This window comes from Crotalus tigris, unplaced genomic scaffold (assembly GCF_016545835.1).
Source record: "Crotalus tigris isolate CLP2741 ecotype Arizona unplaced genomic scaffold, ASM1654583v1 scf7180000024472.5447098, whole genome shotgun sequence".
Lineage (NCBI taxonomy): Eukaryota > Metazoa > Chordata > Lepidosauria > Squamata > Viperidae > Crotalus > Crotalus tigris.
Genome location: NW_024100643.1, coordinates 2225943 through 2246706, shown reverse-complemented (window position 1 = coordinate 2246706; position 20764 = coordinate 2225943). Strand labels below are relative to the sequence as shown.

General features: G+C 37.5%; 1 protein-coding gene across 4 annotated transcripts; it reads left to right on the top strand.

Moving 5' to 3' along the window:
* Positions 1-1879: 1879 nt before the first annotated feature.
* On the top strand, positions 1880-18106 carry CBX1 (chromobox 1). 4 transcript variants are annotated; one of them, XM_039333298.1, is made up of 6 exons: positions 1880-2089; positions 3308-3431; positions 10317-10487; positions 12414-12591; positions 13367-13461; positions 16781-18106. In XM_039333298.1, the coding sequence occupies exons 3-6, from the start codon at positions 10348-10350 to the stop codon at positions 16923-16925; spliced, it is 558 nt and encodes a 185-aa protein (XP_039189232.1). In that variant the 5' UTR covers positions 1880-2089; positions 3308-3431; positions 10317-10347; the 3' UTR covers positions 16926-18106. The 4 variants fall into 4 exon arrangements, with proteins under 4 accessions (XP_039189232.1, XP_039189230.1, XP_039189234.1 ...); XM_039333300.1 differs by lacking the exon at positions 1880-2089 and adding an exon at positions 2167-2386; XM_039333296.1 differs by lacking the exon at positions 3308-3431 and having other exon boundaries at positions 1881-2089.
* Positions 18107-20764: the final 2658 nt, after the last annotated feature.

Genomic DNA, 20764 nt, shown 5'->3' with positions numbered 1-20764 from the left:
GTCTGCCATGACCACTGCAGCCACGCCCACCCATTGGGCCACACCCACCCAATGGGCCATGCCCACCCATTGGGCCATGCCCACTCATTGAGCAACGGCCACCGGCACACGACAATACGGATTGCAGTTTGCGCACTTGGTCTCTAAAAGGTTCGCCATCACTGCTTTAGGCCATCCAGAGTCACTCTTTGTGAGATGAGTAGCCATATAAATTTGATAAATAAACTAACCTAATAAAAATGCTATTGGAGTTTTAGTTTGTGGGGATGTTGTTCCCAAAACTGGGTCTAAGTTTGGTGTTGAAGCCAATTGATCACCAAACCCAAGGTATGGAAAAACAGACTTTTATTTTGGTACCAAAGAATAAAAGTCACCCCAGCTTTGAAAGCTACCGAGGCCCTGATTACAGTCTTACAGCAGTTTTTATAATCAAAGGTGATTCTCATATACCCCTTTGCCCACCCAACACATCCCTTTTCCCTCCCCTGATAATACATGCATAACATATAATATTGATTGGTTACCTGGATTGCAGCCCCCTAAAGCTTTCTCACTTGCTATGCAAAATAGCTAAATGTCACACCATCTTTGCCCACAGGAATCTTGCAAAGCTTTTAGTTTCCTGTGCCAGCTATGTGGTTTTGGATTTTCATATAAATGAGCTATTCATGTACCCAACATCCTGGCTAAGTGGTTGAATCTGTGAATCTGTCTCGCTTCATTGACCCTGCACCCCCTATCCCCGCAGCCCCCCTAACATGTCAACTGTTAGCAAGCTTGTCTGCAAAACCCTCAGTGAGCAGAAAGGAAAAAAGCTGTTAAAGAAAAAGTTGTTTAAGAGTAAATGTTTATTCTCAGAATTCATCTTCCTCCCTTCCATGTCCATCACAACCACACCTGGTCTTATCTCCACATATGACCCTTCCTCTGATCCCCAGGGCATCTGCACCTATATTCTTTCATCTGATCCTTCAGGGGGATTTGATTTACATGGATTGTTTTCCAGGAGATTTGAGTTTGTAGTATGGTTGCTTTCTTTGCTGATAAGCATTTAGAAAAAAAAAGTAGTTTTACTCCTTCTATTGTGAATTTGATTCTTTGTGGTTAATTTGTTTTCTTTTTATCCATATTTTGGATTGTATTAATAAAACTAGTTTCTGTTTGTTGCATTGCTGCTTCCTAGTCCTATAATTGTTATATGATGTTTGATTTGTTTTCATATGCAAAGTTATCTTAGTAATTTCAGAGATTTTTCTTATGTGGGGAAAAAAAAGTTATTTTAATATTTCTTTTTTTAAAATATTCCTGCTGTTCTAGATAAGATTCTTACTACATTAACACCATAGACCAATAGGATATTGTTTTAAAATTTCTGCCAAAAAAAACCATTCCTCGGGAAGCAAAAAGTTTCAGAAATAATTTCAGATATGTTTGCAGGCTAACTGTAGGGCTTAATTGCAGCGCAAGGCTTTTCTTCCGCTGACTTCCTTACTATAACTACTATCTTTATTAAGAACTGCAATAAGAACACTTTTTTCGGAACTAAACTCTAGAGGAATCAAATTATATAAGATGGAAGTCTTAAAACTTAAACATATTAAAAACAAAATCAAGTTGCTAGTGAAATAAACAAAAATCGGCTCTTTAGGAAAGGCAATAATCCTGATCATCCATAGTTAGCCAAAATTCTAGACTTCATCTTTGTTTTCATGAACAAGTCTCGTTTCGTCTTCTAAATCTAAAGAAAAAGATCTGTAAGATGATTTAGACTAAGTCTATGTGCACAGTAGGAAAAAACAGCATCCGGTCCCAAGATGCCACGGGCTAGGATAGCTTCGAGAGACTTAAAAAAAAAAGGGGGTGGTGTAGAGTTGTAGAGAGCATGCGTAGTGGGTCTCGGCGGGTAGAGGGGTTTCAGTGCTCTTTTGTTTGGCGGAGGTGGATCGAACGCGGGAGGCCTTTTTCCCAGTCGTTGCTCTCTTCAAAACCAGATCTGCTTTTCCCCCACTGCAACCGAGGCTCCTCTGCTTTTCCGTGCTTTTTTTTATCTTTACATTTCTATCGTGGGTTCTTGGCGGGGCTAATTAAGGTAAAGAGAGGAGAGGGGAACAAGGTGGAGGGCGCCCAGATACCGCGCGCGCGGCTTTATGAGGGCGAAGCGGCCATATTGGGGGTGGGCTGAAAAGGTTTTCAGAGGGCTTCTGGAGCTCGAGATCTTGCAGAATTCGGAACGGTCTGCTGGGGATGGGAGAAAAAAGAAGCGAAATGTATACCGTGGGAATTATGGGTGGGCTGAGTCGGCCTTAAGAGAGAAGGGCCAGTAACCGATAAGCGACGGAGTATGGCGGGACTTTGTTTGAAGAATAGGCTGGGTAAGGCAGATGAGGTATGTATAGTACGGTATTCAGGCAGACCGAATGCACCGTAAAATATAGCAGGCTGGGGGAGAAGGGCTGTACAGGTTACCATTTGTGGGAGGTGCTTTTCAGGAAACAAACAATGAATATATAATTGGAAATACTAAGTATGTGTGCTGCTCATATTGGTGAAACGAAGGGTTAATTATGTAAAGGGGGTGGGGAATGGAGGAAAATGAACATTTTGGGTTCCAAATAGATACACACGGGGGGGGGGGAAATCTTTCTGACTGAGAAAGAGGCTCCAAAAGAAAATTAGGTGGTTCTTGGAGGCTTCTTTTTTTATTGGAGAGAAATGTAAACAGGGATGGAGTAGATTTCTATCCTCAGGAACCAAGTAGGATTTTTCCGCTCTTAAGATTGGTGCGGGATTAATAAGATATTTAATTTGTTTTCTGTAGATAACATGTACACTATGGAGACTTGCAGAGCCCAGACATTCTGGAAAGCTATTGGTAGTGAGAAGAATCTGTTCAATGAATAAGTGATCTTATTTGGAGCATAGTCAAGCCAGTCACTTATTCTGGTTGGCAAGAAGTCAGTAGATCTTGAAAGAATTGGTGAAAAGAACCTCAAGGTCTATGCCTTAAAAAATTGATGTGAAATTTATTTGAGATGGTGATATATTATTAAAAATATCTTTATGGAGTTACATTTAGAATGTATTAAGCAATTATGATGGGTTTTGTTGGAAAATACTAACTTGTGCTTTTTTATTACATTTTTGTCAGGAGTTTGGGTTTTATCATACTTCATCATCAGTACTGCTAGATCAGGCAAAGAGGTACTATATTAACTGGTCTAAGGTACCTGACTTGAGCCTAGGTTTCCCCAGTTCGGGTTTAATACTCTATTCTTTTACCACATTGATGTATGTTTAATGCACCTAGGTATGCAGATCCAAAGAATTAAACAGACACTGTCAGTGATGCTGATAAGAGCAGTATCTGCAACCCTGCTCAATTGTTTCAGGAGCCCTTCACTGAACACTCAATCATTTTGCTGCTCCTGATAGTAAGTACTTGCTCCTGGGATTTCAGTACTAATTTATGTTCACAAGGTAGTTTACAGTATAATAAACCATGAAACACTAAATTGCAAATGTAACAGTATGAACTTGAATATAATGTGGTGTTTTGGTTAGAGGGTTGGACGAGAACCAGAGAGACCCAGGTTCAAGTCTACATTCATTGGATAACTTTGGAGCGATCCTTACCTTGGTCAGGATGTGAAAATAAAACAAGGTGGGAGTATAGCTAATCCTTGACTTAGAACCACAATTGAGCCCAAAATTTCTATTGCTAAGCAAGACAGTTGGGTGATGCCCCATTTTATATCATTTTTTGCCACAATGGTTAATAACTGCATGATTGACTTACAGCTTAAGTGAATCATGTGATTAAGTGTATCATATGGTTGTTAAATGAATCTGGCTCCCCCCCCTCTTCACTTTGCTTGTTGGAAACTAGCTGAGAAGATTACAAATAGTGATTACATGACTCGGGCAATACAACTATCATAGTATATGGCATTTATCCAATGCCTGAATTTTGATTATGTGACTATGCTACAGTGGTTGTAAGTGTGAAAACTTGTCATAAATTGCTTTTTTCAGTGCCATTGTGTTCAAACAGTCATTAAATAAATGATTACAAGTCGAGGACTACCCATATTATATGTATCAATTTGGAGTACTAGAGAAAAAATGATATTCACATTCCAGATGCACAGGAATTCTATAAATCTCATTTTGAACTCTTGTCAATCTGCAGAAGTTTAATCCAATTCATTAGTTGCTCCCCTACTTTGTTATGGATTAATCTTTTTTTTCCTCTTAACATAGCAGGTTTCAAATGAAAACTTAAGTTAATATATACATAGTCCATTAGAACTGAGCTGATATCCTTATGAAAGATTACAGTACTTTGCAAAGAACAAGCAAGGAAAACAGACCATTCATTATCCAATATAATTGTTTATGGCTTGATAGTATGGCCCAAGAACTAGTAACCTATTACAAATCTTATGCGATATTTAATGTATTTTATGCTTAGGAACTACTAATAATTGAAAATGACTAAGTTATATTAATTATAAGTATTTAGCCCCCCCCCTTTCACTCTTCTACTTAACTGCCCATATACTATAATCAGTTCTAGATATGCCTGGTAGTATTTTTTGGTGATTGGTGAGAAGGAAATTTGTAGGAGAATAATTAAATGAAAATACGTTTGCGTTGTGTATCTAAGTTTAATTGTGGTGTAGGGTCATGAAAATGAAATTACTAAACAATTTGTAGGACTCCCCCATATAATAAAAATAAATGAACTATGCTGCACATTCTGAAATTATATGAAGCTTAAGGTTGTATTGTATTGTTATAACCTCGTGTTACAGCAATTGTTATTTTTATATTGAAAATAAATTGCAAATATTTGACTTCTCCATTATTTTTATAGTTATTTACATACATACTTGGATTGTCTTAATGTGTTTAATACTGCCTGCTTGAACTATATATTTTTGTTTTTGTTTGGTTTATACTACAGGTAGTCCTCGACTTGCAATCATTTGTTTAGTGACCATTCAAAGTTGCAATGACATTGAAAAGAGTGGCTTATGGCTGTTTTTCACACATACAACTGTTGCAGCATCTCCTTGGACATGTGATCAAAATTCAGATGCCTGGTAACTGATTCATATTTATGACAGTTGCTGTGCACTAGGTCATCTTTGCGGCCTTCCAACAAGCATAGTCAGTAGGGAAGCCAAATTCATTTTACAACTCTATAACTAACTTAACAACTGCAGTGTTTCACTTAACTGTGGCAAGAAAGGTCGTAAAATGGAGCAAAACTCACTTAACTGTCTCACTTAGCAACAGAAATTTTGAGTTTAATTGTGGTCGTAAGTCAAGGTCTACCTGTATATGAATAAGGACACATTGCTTTTTCAGTAATATGTATTGATCAAATAACCTCAATGCATTTTGAAATATATGGTTTTGGTGGTGGAGAAATTAGTTTAGTAAAGAATTGTAGGCTGGCAGATGGATATAATGGAGAAGAGTGATAGTAAAACATGTAGAAGGGATAATTTTATAATAAAAGGATATAGTTGAAGCAAAAAAGGGAAAGAATTAAAATATTATTTTTATAAAGCTAAGATGAGATATACTGGGAGGAGGAAATTTTGCCAACATGTGGGCCCTATTGTAAAGCCGTTCTGCTGCATTTTTGTTATAAAGCAGGCACTCTGAAGCATGAGATTAAAGAGAGGAAAGTGTAATTAAATCCTCTCCTTGAGCTTTTTTTCCCCATTCAAGAATCTGGAGGAAGCAGATGAAGAAACGGAAACTAAGTAAGGAAAAAAATCTTTCGTACTTCTTCTTTTCTGTATAGATTATGCTCCTTCCATCCTGGTTAACAGCATGAAAGGAATGTGGCATGTCATTATTGGAAGAAAGATAGATTTTTTTTTATAAATACAACATATAGAGTCCTTGAAAAACACAATCACATTAGAATAACCCCATTTCAAAGATATGTGAGCATTAAAAAACTGTAGCCTTCCCATCTATTTCTACATGCTGAAATGGGAAATAACATTAGAAGATGAAACAGCAGAGAAAGTTTGTTTCCTGACTGCATGCCATCTCTTTAGCACAAACTTTTGGTGTATCATGGAAAAGTAATTAATTGAAATAAGTTTTGACAAAAGTCTTGCTTACAATGTCATTTTACACATACTGTAGAAAAGTCTGAAAATATATGTAAAGTCCGTAAAGGTTGGGAAACTTTGGGCCAGGCAGGGTTAAGCAGGGAACTACGGTAGCCTTGAGTCCTTGTGTAACCGCAAGAAGCATGAACCTGATCCTCCTAGAATTTTGTGGAACCTAGTTATTAAGAGAAGGCAGGCAGTCTGGAGAGATTCTTGTACTGGTAGAACACAAAGTTCCTGAATTGGGCCCTTCATGAGTTCAATTTAGTTGCTTGCGTCTGACAGTAAGAATTTCATAGAATTCCGTTTTTAAAAATATTAATATCTAAAGCCAATAAGGAATATATACTTGTTGGAAAAGGAAAATAATACTCAAATCTCATATTGTGCAAATTCTTGATTATTAGAATTAGTGTAATTGAGCACACAGTTTCAGATTTGAATCAGTGTATAGTATTTGAAGGGGTGAGATCAATCAAATGCTTGCCTATTGTTCCCTGTATTTCAGTTAAGATGTCTTTTTCCAAAAACTTCATTGTTTTCCAGGTTATCCATCTCATTGTGGTTTTGGACTATTCTGAGTTTTGGCACCATAAAATTATTAAAATCTATATAAAACTATGTTTTTCCCTTTCCTGTTTGAGGGGGATATGTATATGGTGAAAATAGAAATAAATTTTAAAACAACCTTAATTCAAGGAAATTTGGATTCTCAGTTAAATCCATATGCAAGTACTATAGGATGTTTATAGTTTTATTCATTTATAACATAAAATGTGAAAGTACAAAAGCATATAGGGACAACAGTGGAGAAGGAAAACAAAAAATGTGAGGGAAGGGAAGGAATAAAAGGCATTGACTTCTGACTGTTGCAGTAAAATCAGACATTAAAATCAAAAATCAACTTTTTACATTTCTATAGTAGTATGCACTAGCCATTTCTCTATCGGCAAATAAGTCTAAGCAATAAAATTCAAAATCATAATATCATTTTTATCCACTTCAAGCACAAAGTTCAGAAGTGATTTCCAAGTAGAAACAAAAGTACTTAATGTTCTTTTCTTTTATCAACAATCAATTTGGCCATTTCTGCAAATTTCATCAGCTTGTAGCCATTTGTCCATGGTGGGAATCAAGACATCCCAGAAGGAAAGTTTCTGGTTTAATCTTTATGTTCACTTTAAGAATTTTCTACATTAATATATGAATCTTACTCCAATATTTCTTTACCAAGAAAATTCTGTCTTCACTTAATTCCCATTAATTTGAATCAGTTTGGATATAACTCCATAATGTACTTAATTAATCATGTATATTTTATTCTGCTTTTCAAATAGTAATGCATCAAAGGAGCTCACATACTTTAAAAAAAGACACTGGCTTCAAGCTTACAAATTGAAAAGAGTGCCATACAAAGAAAAGGGAGTACAGACAGAAAAAAGATTTATTGGTGTGCCAAGAATGTTAAGAAGCCATACTCCACTCAGAACAGTTCAAAACTAGAGTTCCCACCATTTGTAAGCCAGTTTAAGCTTAGAACATGTTCTTTAGAAATTTCCTTTCCTTCTCAGTCTCTGCTCATAGACATCTCCTTAGTCAACCATTCTTCATTGCAAACTAGACCCTTTTCTAAATCCTAGCTGTGCTTGACGGCCCCTTTTGTCTGTTTTTATCAGATCCCAACTGAGACAAGTGTATCTTCCTGCTGTGACATGCTTTGCCTGCAGGATGCCTCTACAATTTTCTTTTTCCAATAGACTATAATTCTTCATTTCCAGGAGAAACAAGCTGTTTAATCTAGTTTGCATGCTGAATGCACTTTTGTTGCTCCTACTACTTAAGAATGTTATCTTCATCTGTCTTTATCAAACTATTGTTCTATCATATACAGTGAGGGGAAAAATTATTTGATCCCCTGCTGATTTTATACATTTGCCCATTGATAAATGATCAGTCTATAATTTTAATGGTAGATTTATTGTAACAGTGAGAGACAGAATAACCACAAAAAAATCCAGAAAAACGCATTTCAAAAAAGTTATAAATTGATTTGCATTTTAATGAGTGAAATAAGTATTTGATCCCCTATCAATCAGCCAGATTTCTGGCTCCCAGGTGTCTTTTATACAGGTAATGAGCTGGAATTAGGAGCATTCTCTTAAAGGGAGTGCCCCTAATCTCAGCTTGTTACCTGTATAAAAGACACCTGTCCACAGAAGCAATCAGATTCCAAATTCACCATAGCTAAGACCAAAGAACTGTCCAAAGATGTCAGGGACAAGATTATAGACCTACACAAGGCTGGAATGGGCTACAAGACTATCGCGAAGCAGCTTGGTGAGAAGGCGATAACAGTGCAATTATTGACAAAATAATTGTCAATTTCCATGCAAGATTTCGCCTTTGGAGTTTCAGTGATCATGAGAATGGTGAGGAATCAGCCCAGAAACACAGAAGGATCTCATCAACGATCTCAAGGTAGCTGGGACCATAGTTACCCAAAAAACAATTAGTAACTGTCATGAAGGACTGAAATCCTGTAGTACCCGCAAGGTCCCCCTGCTCAAGAAAGCACATGTACAGGCCTATCTGAAGTTTGCCAATGATTCAGAGAACTGGGTGAAAGTGTTGTGGTCAGCTGAGACTAAAATAGAGCTCTTTGGCATCAACTCGCCGTATTTGGAGGAGGAGGAATGTTGCCTATGACCCCAAGAACAGCACCCCCACCATCAAACATGGAAGTGGACACATTATTCTTTGGGGGTGTTTTTCTGCTAAGGGGACAGGATAATTTTACCACATCAAAGGGATAATGGATGGGCCATGTACTGTCAAATCTTGGGTGAGAAACTCCTTCCCTCAGCCGGATATTGAAGATGGGTCGTGGATGGGTATTAAAACATGGCAGTGACCCAAAACACATGATCAGGGGAACAAAGGAGTGGCTCATGAAAGAAGCACGTTAAGGTCCTTATCTAGTCTCCAGAACTTATCCCATAGAAAATCTGTGAAGGGAGCTGAAGATTGGAGCTGCCTAATGTCAACCTCAAAACCTTAATGACTTGGAGAGGATCTGCAAAGAGGAGTGGGACAAAATCCCTCCTGAGATGTGTGCAAACTTGGTGGCCAGCTACAAGAAACGTCTGACCTCTGTGATTGCCAACAAGGGTTTTGCCACCAAATACTAAGTCCTGTTTTGCATGACTTATTTCACTTATTAAAATGCAAATCAATTTATAATCTTTTGAAATGCGTTTTTCTGGATTTTTTTTTCTATCTCTCACTGTTACAATAAACGTACCATTAAAATTATAGACTGAACATTTTTTTGTCAGTGGGCAAATGTACAAAATATTAAATTAAAAAATAAATATTTTTCCCCTCACTATATATGATAGAACCTATTGGTTTTTCTGAGAGTAGCAAAAGAGAACATGATGGCTAATATTTCTTGCTTTAAACATAAAGATTCATTCTGAGGAATTTAAAGTTGAAACATAATGCTTTGTTTCCTGCAGTGTGTTCTTTTCTTGGAAAAAAAACTAAGTTGCATACAACTTCTTATAGTCATTTTAGGTGTCTTACGTTGCATGTGCTATTCTAGTGGAATCAGATTCCAGAGTTGATCTGTGTGTCCTATTAATTAAAAAGGCTATGCTATTGAATCAAATCATCACAGATAATGGACATATGAATGCCATTCAGCAAGGCTTGGATTTATGTCCTAGTGGTCAGTGGTTAGAATCCTGTATTGCAGCTAACTCTGCCCATAGTCTGGAGTTTGATCTTGATGGACTCAAGATTAATTCAACTTTCCATCCTTTGCGGTCGGTAAAATGAGGATCCAGAATGTTGGGGGTAATATACTGATGTTGTCAACTTTCCAGAGAGTGCTGTAAAGGCTGTGGGATGGTATATAAGTCTAGGTGCTATTGCTATTGTGTGGATATTTCTAGACCATAGTTGTTAATAGGACTTACATATTCCATGTATGTTTTTGTGATTGTATTTACAGCCATGTATTCATGAAGGCATATTTGGGTTTAATTTTTCCATTATTGTTTTATGGTTGAATACTGGGTAGAAAAAAAAAGCAATTTCTATTTAGTATTGCTGCTGTAGCTCCAGGTTCCCAATCAGCATTTTCATTCCTGATATCTCTTTCTTTATCTATAACAGCCTCTTCTAAACTGCAAAGCTGGCGAGCACAATGGGAAAAAAGCAAAACAAGAAGAAAGTGGAGGAGGTCTTAGAAGAGGAAGAGGAGGAATACGTGGTGGAGAAAGTTCTTGACAGGCGGGTGGTGAAAGGCAAAGTAGAGTACCTGCTTAAGTGGAAAGGCTTTTCAGAGTAAGGCTGCTTTCCTTTATTTTGTAGTTCTGTTGAAAAGAAAGATCAGCTAACTTCAGTTTTTCAGACCTTGTTTTTTAGAATGATGGCTTTTTAAAAATCCAGTTCAACTTTTTTAAAACCTTACCTTGTGGTAATGTACTTCAACTAGTACAGGGGTAGGCAACCCAAAACACTCAAAGAGCCACTTGGACCTGTCTCCCACCAAAAACAAAACACCGGGAGCCGCAAAACCCTTTTGATATCTAAAATGAAGATAACACTGCATATATCCTTTTTTACCTTTATTATAGGTGTGTGTGTGTGTGTGTGTGTGTGTGTGTATGTAATACACACACACACATACATACACACACACACACACACATTAAAAATAAAAGTAAAAATATGACTCTTGGAAATATCCATACCATTAAAACAATGATCACCAAGAGAATGCTTTAAGAGAATAAAATTACATACACACATAGGTAAAAAAAGGATATATGCAGTGTTATCTTCATTTTAGATGTCAAAAGGGTCTCTCTCTCTCCCTCCCTCCCTCCCTCCCTATCTGCCCTTGGTCTGCCACTCCTCTTCCCCCACTCTCTTTCTCTCTCTCTTTCCTCTCTCTCTCTCTCCCTCCCTCTCTCTCTTTCTCCCCCCCTCCTATCTGCTGCTCACCTGGCAAGCTTCAAACTGTTGTCCAACAAGCTAGGGGTGGGCAACCTCGTCTCTTTTATGACTCATGGACTTCAACTCCCAGAATTCCTGAGTCAGCCTAGCTGGGCTAGCTAGCTCTCTCCTGCCCTTCCTGCTTCCTGCAGAGACACAGCAAAGGGAGGAGCTCCATCCAGAAAGCTTTTCAGCTCCTCGGAGAACACTGTGAGTGCACTCTCTTTTACACACACACACACACACGCACACACGCACACACACACACACACACACACACACACACAGAGATAGATAGATAGATAGATAGATAGATAGATAGATAGATAGATAGATAGATAGATAGATAGATAGATAGAGAGAAGCAGGGAAGCGCAATTGCCTCTCTGTCTCTGTCTCTCTCTGCAAAGGCAGAGGAGGCTGGGAGCCACAGGGGAAGGCTCAAAGAGCCGCAGGTTGCCGACCTGTGAACTAGTAGATAGCTGGGCTTTAAAAACCTGTACTACTAAACAAACATTTATTTGTTTATGTTACCTTAGTTGTACCTTTTGGCAGCCTTCAGGCAAATATGACATTTTAGGAAAAGATGTAATATGAACTACAATGTATATGTTTCTGCAGGATAACAATGTGTTTAAAAATCAAGTGTAGATTGTTCTTCCCCAAAAAGTATTTTCTGATTTGGACAGTTCTTTTCTTACATTTTAGATAGGTTGGTGAACATACGCAAATGCTTCTATACGTTTTGCTAGGGATGTATTTACTGTCCCTGTCATACATTATGCCTTCTCTAAGGGACACTTGAATACATGGGCTATCCAAGACTTCTTGCCCTCCAAGATCCTTGCCTAAACCATGTATTTATTAGTAATGAGGAAAATGAAATGCTATTCCTTTTTTCTTTCAAATCTGTATTTTCATTCATAAAACCAAGACTCATAACAGAATAACAAAACCACTGAAATCTTGGCAATTTGGTTCTGCTTGTCACTAGATACTTTGTACGTCATGCAACGTTCCTTTGCTTTAGTTCAAATTAAGCCATATTCTCAGACTTTGTAACTCGTTTATGTATGTTTATGTACTCATAAAAATGTCAGCTATTACGCCAGATTTCAAATAAATAGATTTAATACTTTTCCATTTAAAGAAAGTTGCTCTTAATTTATACCAAGAATTTCCAGGTCTCATAATCAATCAAGTATCTTTAATAATATATAACAGAAATACAAAAATTATAGTACAAACTTTGGTATTTTGATTGCATTGCAGTGAAGATAATACATGGGAGCCAGAGGAGAATCTCGATTGCCCTGACCTAATTGCAGAATTCCTGCAATCCCAGAAAACAGCACATGAAAGTGACAAGTCAGAGGGAAGCAAGCGCAAGGCTGAGTCAGATTCTGAGGATAAGGGGGAAGAAAGCAGACCAAAGAAAAAAAGAGAAGAGGTAAGGCAGATTCCTTCAACATGTGATCCACTGAAGATTGCTTATATCTTATAGTTAAAGAGAAAAAGAGAGTTAGACATTTTAAAGAGAGGGACATAATTATAGTTTACAGCTAAGCATCTTTCAGAAGCATAAATATCTTAAAAAATAACTTTTGCTGCCTGTGATTTTGAAGAACTTTATTCTTTCCCCCAGTTTTATTGATCTATCTTGTTTAACATTCTTTTAGGTAACTTAGCATTTTTATTTCAGTTTTTACATACTGTCTATTCCTTCTCTGTTTTTTTTCTGTTTACAATTAGATTTTTTTCCCATTCATCTAAAGCTAAACCCCCGATTTGTAGCCATGAAACTTTAATTGCAATATAATGCAGAGTTTTTATCCCATTAATATTTATCTATAGCCCATTGTTTCGATATTGCCTAGAATTTCAAGGAATAAATGATCTCTGATAGCTGCCGTTAAAGAAGAGAACCGTTCATAAAAAAACAGCTAACTTTATTTAATTTTGTTAAAGGTCTGTCCTTAAAATTACAAGAGATTAGGGTTTATGAAATCAAACAGTTTTGAGCAATATAAATTCCACAGTATAAGAATACACACACACACACACACACACACACACGATATTCTTAATTTAGGATTCCTTCATGTCTGGGGGTATAGCAGAAACCATTTTCTGGAAGTAATGTTTTGTGTTATCTGATGGGTGCTTGATCTGTTTGTATTAAACTCTAAAACTAGCAATGTTAATATTTCTTTTTCTTTCTTTAGGCTGAAAAGCCTCGAGGGTTTGCAAGAGGGTTTGAACCAGAACGGATTATTGGTGCCACAGATTCTAGTGGGGAGCTCATGTTTCTAATGAAATGGTAAATTTGTCCTTTAGTTTTTGAAGCTCTCATTGCACATCTTCAAATCGAAATATGATATTTACTTATATAAACGTTGAGGAAATGCTGTGACCTAATGTTAGACTGCTGGATAAGGAAGAATAAACTCAGACTAAATCCCAACAAGTCAGTGGCTATGAGTTTGGAAGCAGTCTGATTCTATGGATATTCCATCCCTGGTTCTGAATAAGACCATACTCACTTTACCAAAATTAGTCAGCTCTATTTGGATTATTGCCGTGCACTTCCATCTGGACTGCCTTTGAGAAGGCAGTTCATCTGATCCAAAAATAAGTATCCTACCGTGTTTCCTCGAAAGTAAGGCCTGTCCTGAAAATAAGCCCTAGTTTTGGGGCAAGGCACACCTAAAAATCAAGCTAGGGCTGGGGTGGGGGGTGGAGCAGCACCCCGCACCCACTTACCTTGCAGCCAGACCACTCCTCGCTGGCCCACTTCTGCAATGTCTTCTGCAGCCAGGCTTGCATTTCTCAGTCACAGGCCTTTCCAGAAGGCCACTGCAGCCGAGAACCAAGCTATGGATTCAATCCTTAGTTCTGTAAGACCTCTGCAGCCAAGAATAGCTCGATACTCAGCTGCAATGGCCTTCCAGAAAACGCTGACTGCAAAACGCAGGTTGGAATGCAGCTGAGAATGAAGCTGCTCCTTCGCAGAAGAAGTGGACCGGCTGGGCAGAGCTGTCAGTGCCAGAGGTGAGTAATAAAAAACATCCCCTGAAAATAAGACCTGGTGCCTCTTTTAGAGGCAAAACAAAACCCGGTCTTATTTTTGAGAAAACACGGGTAGTATAATATGTAACTCTACCACTATCTGCACTAGCTACCAATTAATTTCAAAGTTGTCACTTTGTACTTCCTAGTTTTAAACTATGGGGCTACCTGTTCCTAATGGTTTCCACTTGCCCAGTTAGATCAGGAAGAATAGGCTCCCTTCTGGATTTGCTCTTTTTAAAAAAATAACATTTACTGTGACAGATTGTCTCAGTGGCAGGTCTTTTCCATTGTTCCTTCCCTCATTTGACTTGCCCCAAGATTACTAAGATTTTTATTGACTTAATCTTGTTTGCCTGTGGCAGAATCTAAGGTCTTCAGTTGGTTGACAGTTGGAATAACATATATACTTATATACTGTCCTGAATTAGTTTGCTTGTTTAGCATTAAAGTGAGGTGCATAGTCTCTTGGTGGTACTATTTTTTTGTGTACTTTATCTATACCAGAAGTCCTTTACTTTCAATCATTCATTTAGTGACTGCTCAGAGTGATTGAAAAAAGGTGACTTATGATCGGTTCTCACACTTATAACCGTTTCAGCATTCCCATGGTCACATGATCAAAATCTTGGAACTTGGCAATTAGCATATATTGATGACAATTGCACTGTTTCGGACTGATGTGATCACTTGGCTTCTGACAAGCAAAGTCAATGGGAGAAGTAAGATTCACTTAATGACCACATGATTCACTTAATAACTGCAGTGATTAGCTTAACATAACAACTGTCTTGCTTACCAACATAAATGTTGGGCTCAGTTGTGGTCATAAGTCTAGGACTATTGGTACTGTACTCTGATTTGGCTTTAGATTTTCCATTAAAGAAAGAATGCTATATAAATTTATTTCAAAAAAACATAATTATTTGTATAAGATCTGAGAAGTGATTTTTCATTTTAGAGATCAGCCACTTTTCATTATAATTGTCTTATTGGTAATGTCAAGTATAAGCCAGTGGAACATTTAATGAGTGAATTGTGAAATATTTCCTGTTCCAAAAGATACACATCTTGATAACCCCAAGTCAGATACATGTGACCTTGTGAAGAATAAGAAAGTTCAACTTCTGTCTCTAGAATGAAATGTTTTGCATGTAACCACAAACCTTCAAAATCTGGTTTTGCTAAATTACAAGTAGTCCTCGACTTAGAATTGATCATTTAACAACTTTCAAAACTACAGTAATCTCAGAAAGGTTACTTTATGGCCCGTAAAACACTTCCTGGCCATTGTAAAACACCATGCTGTCCTCATGTGATTACAATCCAGCTTCATGCAATCACAAGCCAGGTGCTTGGCAACCCGTTCGACCTTGCAGCCAGTTGTCAGGGACCCTGCAATCTTGTGATCACCATGTGCAGTATTCCCCCCCCCCCAAAAAAAAAAGTCAGTGGAGAAGCAGGCAGGGAAGGTTGCAAGCTGCTACCAAGAGGGCACCCTCTGAGAGCTGACTCAGACAGACACCTACTGGGGGAATAAGTCTCTAAACTGTCCATTTAACAACCTAGGAGATTCCTTAATAGCAAAAACTGGGAGTGTCGGGATTGTGGTCATTGAGCAAAGTGGTCATATGGATGTCTCAATTAACTGTTTGTTCAACTACCAAGATTTAAGTCCCAATTGTAGCCTTAAATTGAAGATTATCTGTATATAGACAGTCCTTGACTTACGATCTGTCAGTTAATGACTGAAGTTAAGGTGGATTTCCAGAACTACTTAAAACCTATTTTCGGAGTTATAATGGCCACAAATACAAACATGCATGTTGTCGTGATTGTATCTTAGGTGCTTGGCAACTCCTTTACAACCATTTGTAGCATCTTGTGGTCACATGAATGATTTACATTTTTTTTTTGCCAGTTTCCAACATTTATTTTTAGTTTCCAGAAAAATTGCCCATTGGAGAAAATGGATTTGCTTAATAACTGCTTGTTTGCTTAATGACCACCATTAAAAAAGCAGTTGTAAGTTTGAATCTGGTCACATGATATCTTGACTTACGACCTAACAATTTAACAACTATAATTCCAGGCCCAATTGTGGCCATAAGTCAAGAACTACTTGTACAGTTTCTAGCATCCTTCATTGTTAGCCATGCTGAATAAATCAATAAAGGTCCAAATAACCTTTACTTTGAAATCCATGGGTCACAGTCTACTTCTGTGATCTAAAAGGAAGTTACAGCTGCAAATATATTGCCCATCAGAGGTTGGAAGTATGATGTCATAGTATTATTGCACATTAATGGGATGCTCATTGATCCCTACAATTAGAAAATATCCAGTGAGTTGTCTTAAATTAGAAGGAAAAAAAACGGTTGTAGTTGCTATCAAAACACATTGACATTGATTTATGTTACAACTTTAAACAATAAATTCCATCAATTTATCCTTTAGATGACATGGCATAAAGACCATCTATATTTTGAAAAAAGATTTTAACACCAATAGATATTTATCATTCCCTATGGGATAAATATTAAACTCTTTTTTTTATTATTATTATATAGGAAAAACTCAGATGAAGCTGATCTGGTTCCTGCCAAGGAAGCTAACATCAAATGTCCACAAGTGGTCATCTCATTTTATGAGGAAAGGCTCACATGGCACTCCTATCCCTCAGAGGACGATGATAAGAAGGATGACAAGAATTAATCTGCTTGTCCTTCTGTCATCATTCCTCCTTTGGCTGACTTTTGTATTAAAATACCAGACTGTGGGTTTGAACATAAGGGAGAAGTGAAGAAGCTCTTGGCTGAGGAGGATGCCCTCTGTAGAAACAGGACAAGATTTCTCCCTATGACAGTGTGTTTATGTTTATATATATATATATATATGTATATGTATAAAACATATATATTCATATAACATATATATTCATAATCTGTCACCTTGATTGGAAGAATGAAAGCCACCAACAGAAACAGCAAGTGGAGGTGGCATGTTCTCTAAAGATCACCTGAAATTTACAGCCTTTTTCTCAAATAGTGTTAACTGCATTTTTACAGCTTAGCATGTGTGTGTAGGTTTAATTCCTTTTGGGGGTATTATTTGTGTATTGTTTGGGTGGGGAGGGTAGGTATGTTCCAACTGACTTGAGACAAAGAGTGGTTCACAGTATTCTATAGCCAGAGTTATAATTTTTTAAAAAAGACCTGTCTTACTGCAATTAAAATAAGTTAGTTTCAACTGGGTAAAATTACTCAATTTTGAAATGCTGGAGCAAATGTGTCTTGAGTGTTAGCATTAACAGTTGAGACTGTAATCAGCAATTCAGCTAATACAAGAATTATTGTCGCATCTAAAATTGGGGAAGATGAAAACTTGGACCCTGTAGTTGAACTGGGAACGCCTTGTTCTAAAATAACATTTCTTTCTTTTCTGCATCCTTTTAATATCTTTTTCCATAGAATTAAGGTTACTTTTTTTTCACTTTCCTGTATGTATGTAAACTTGAGAATCAAAATGAGTGGTGGCAAGAAGCAGAAGAAAAAACTACTTTGTACAGCACAAATAAGTTGCAGAATATTCTGTAAACACTTTCTGCCAGACTTGGGCATTAATTATTACTTTCTTTGTCTTAGCCTGCCACCAATTTCAATGTAATAGACTTCTGTTTTTACAAAGGACACAATTTTAATCAATGAATTTGCTCAAATCCTAGTAAGCCACCAACTCCTTCACAGGGCGGTATGTACGTAGAATTGTATTGTACAAATATTTTTTAAGATAAAGCATGTGTAGGCTTCTGTGAAAATGTTGTCTAAAACTTAAGTGTTTGGATTTAACTTCATAATGAGCTGTCTTTTGGTCCTAATAAAATTTTAGATTTATAATCCTGACCTTTTTCTTTTCCCGCTAGACAAGATCTTTGCATAATGGGACATGAATCTAGAATTTAGGGAAAAATTCATAGCTTTAAATTTGTTCACAGCATTGTACAGCAGGGTGTCAAACTTAATAATCATTGAGGGCTGAATCAGCATTATGGTTGCCCTCAAAAGGCCAGTTGCTGTCCCCTTCTCTCCCTCAGGCTGTCCCCATTGACATCTCCCTATCGCCATCTCTCCTCACTACTCCTTCCTCCTCCCCCACGTGTTCACTCACTGCCCAGCTCACCTTTTCATGCAGTGCTCATTAGCTAGAGCTGCGTGTGCTGATTCTGGGGTCCCCAGCAGCTCCAGCTGACTCTTCCCTGAAGACTGCATGTGGCAGCTGGCCACCCCCCCCCCCAATCCGCAGAAAGCCTCCGTTAGCTGGAGCCTCATGTGCAGATCCCAAGGCCTCAACAGAGCCCCCAGCAACACAGCTCCAGCTGACTCTCCCCCAGGCTTCTCTGACACTACCCCCCCCCCTTTCAGCTCACCCACTCACCCCCACATACTCAATTGCCTCCTCCTACTAGTCTGCTTGAGGGCCAGATCTAAACACATCACCAGCCGGATCTGACCTGGGGGCCTTTTGTTTGACATGTCAGTTGTACAGTATACATATAGAGAATTATATCCTGAGGTCCTGCTAGTAAGATATGGAATGACAAAATAACCTGTTAAGCATACTACAAATGGCACTTTGTAGAAGAGATGCCCAAAACATTTTAAAGCTAAGTAATTCCACACACTTTTCCTCCTCCTAGTTAGTTAAATAGTAACTATATTACTCATGTATAACTAATGTGTGAGTTTGTTGTAATATCCTTGATTTTTTAATTTTAATTAATTTACTTTTTTACTAATTTGTTACTTTTTATTTTAATTATTAGCTTCTGCACTTTCTCTGGAGAAAACTAAGAACAACCTATTACACACTGCTTAATATGCTACTTATAACCACCACTACCCCATGACCTGGAAAGATAGTAAGCAAGAAAGGAAAAGTCAATCTTAAAGCGTTAGTAAGATTTCTTTTTTTTTTCTTAAATGGAAGTGCAGGAAACAGCCTGCCCAAGTCATGGGGGAAGGACAAATGTACACATTGCAAATTTGTATCCAAAGCACATCTATGTTAGTTCATCTTGCTGTCCTGCAACAAATTGAACAAGGGAACAAGAATGTTAATATTGGAACAGTTTTTCATGCTAGTGAATTGGTTCTATAAGTAGCATGAACATTAATGGAATTAAATGGAGAGAATATTATACCTGTAAAGTGTATGATAAGACACAGGAACATCAGACGTTTCCAGGGCCTAGCCTAGGGTAATTGCATTAGGATCCAGCAAATCTATGCTAAAATATTTTTAATGTTTTTCTATTAAATAGAGTGCCTGATAACATGCTAGTGAGGGTACAAACTGAATTGAAAATGTGGATGACCCCAGCTAAGAGAATCAAAATGGAAGTTGTAATCTAGATGTCTACCGGATATGCTGTTAAATTGGAGAAGAAAGTAATGTACATGCAGTATATCCCTGGATACAGTATTCCAGGAACAACACTAGCTTTCTTTTTTAAAAGTGCAAAACAAAGGAGTCCAGAATGGAGATCTTTGCCATATGTGGGCTATTTTTACAATAAATTTTACTTTGAACAAATTCTGAAAATGGCTTGTTCTAATTGTGCCATAAACATTTTGTGATAGTTCTTTTAAACAGTCCAAGAGATGACATCCTCTTACAGTTCTTGGCTAGCTCAGATTTTTTAAATACCAAATTATAATTCATTAATTTTTTAAAACAAAATTTACATGGAAATAAATTCACCAGATCAATGGTTCTCAACCTGTGATCCGCAGACCCCTGGGGACTGGGGCAGGTGCAATGTCATCACGGGTTTGCGATTTGTTATTATTTAAATTTTGAATTAAGTCTTGGAGATCTGTGGTCATGGTCTGGCCGCAAAAGGTATTTAAAGGGGGTCCATGGTGAAGAAAAGATTGAGAACTACTGCACTAGATGAAATTTTCCAGAGAAAAGGTCTGAATACTTTACTGCAAAATCCATTTCTCCCAATACGCATTGCTGTAGCCCACAGCACTATGGTAGGTATTTTCAAATAGATTATTCTTTTGTATCTCCATATCATAATTAGAAGCAATGTTACATTATACCAGATGATTAAAAGTCTGAACTGCAATTCTTATAGTAATTAAGTGTAAGGCAGTTACTATGTGCAGGATATTAATTACCTCAATGAGTAGGATTCTTTTGGTTACCAAAACCACCATTCCTCCAATCTACCACAGATTATCCAGGTACTATTCCATATAATTTCAGCTATCGGGGGAATTAAGTATAATATTACTTAACAATATTACTAGTTACTACAGTTTCTTTAATGAATGCTACCTTATGACAATGCATTGTTCTATCATAACATTTGATATATAACTTGTTTGTCTAATGCAGGGGTGTCAAACTCGCGACGTATCATGACTTTTTCCATTGGCAATGGGGTGGGCGCGGTTTCACTATGATGCATCTGGCCCACGGGCTGGCAGTTTGACACCCCTGGTCTAATGTTTAAACTCAAGTGTATGAAGCCTCTGCTAAATTCC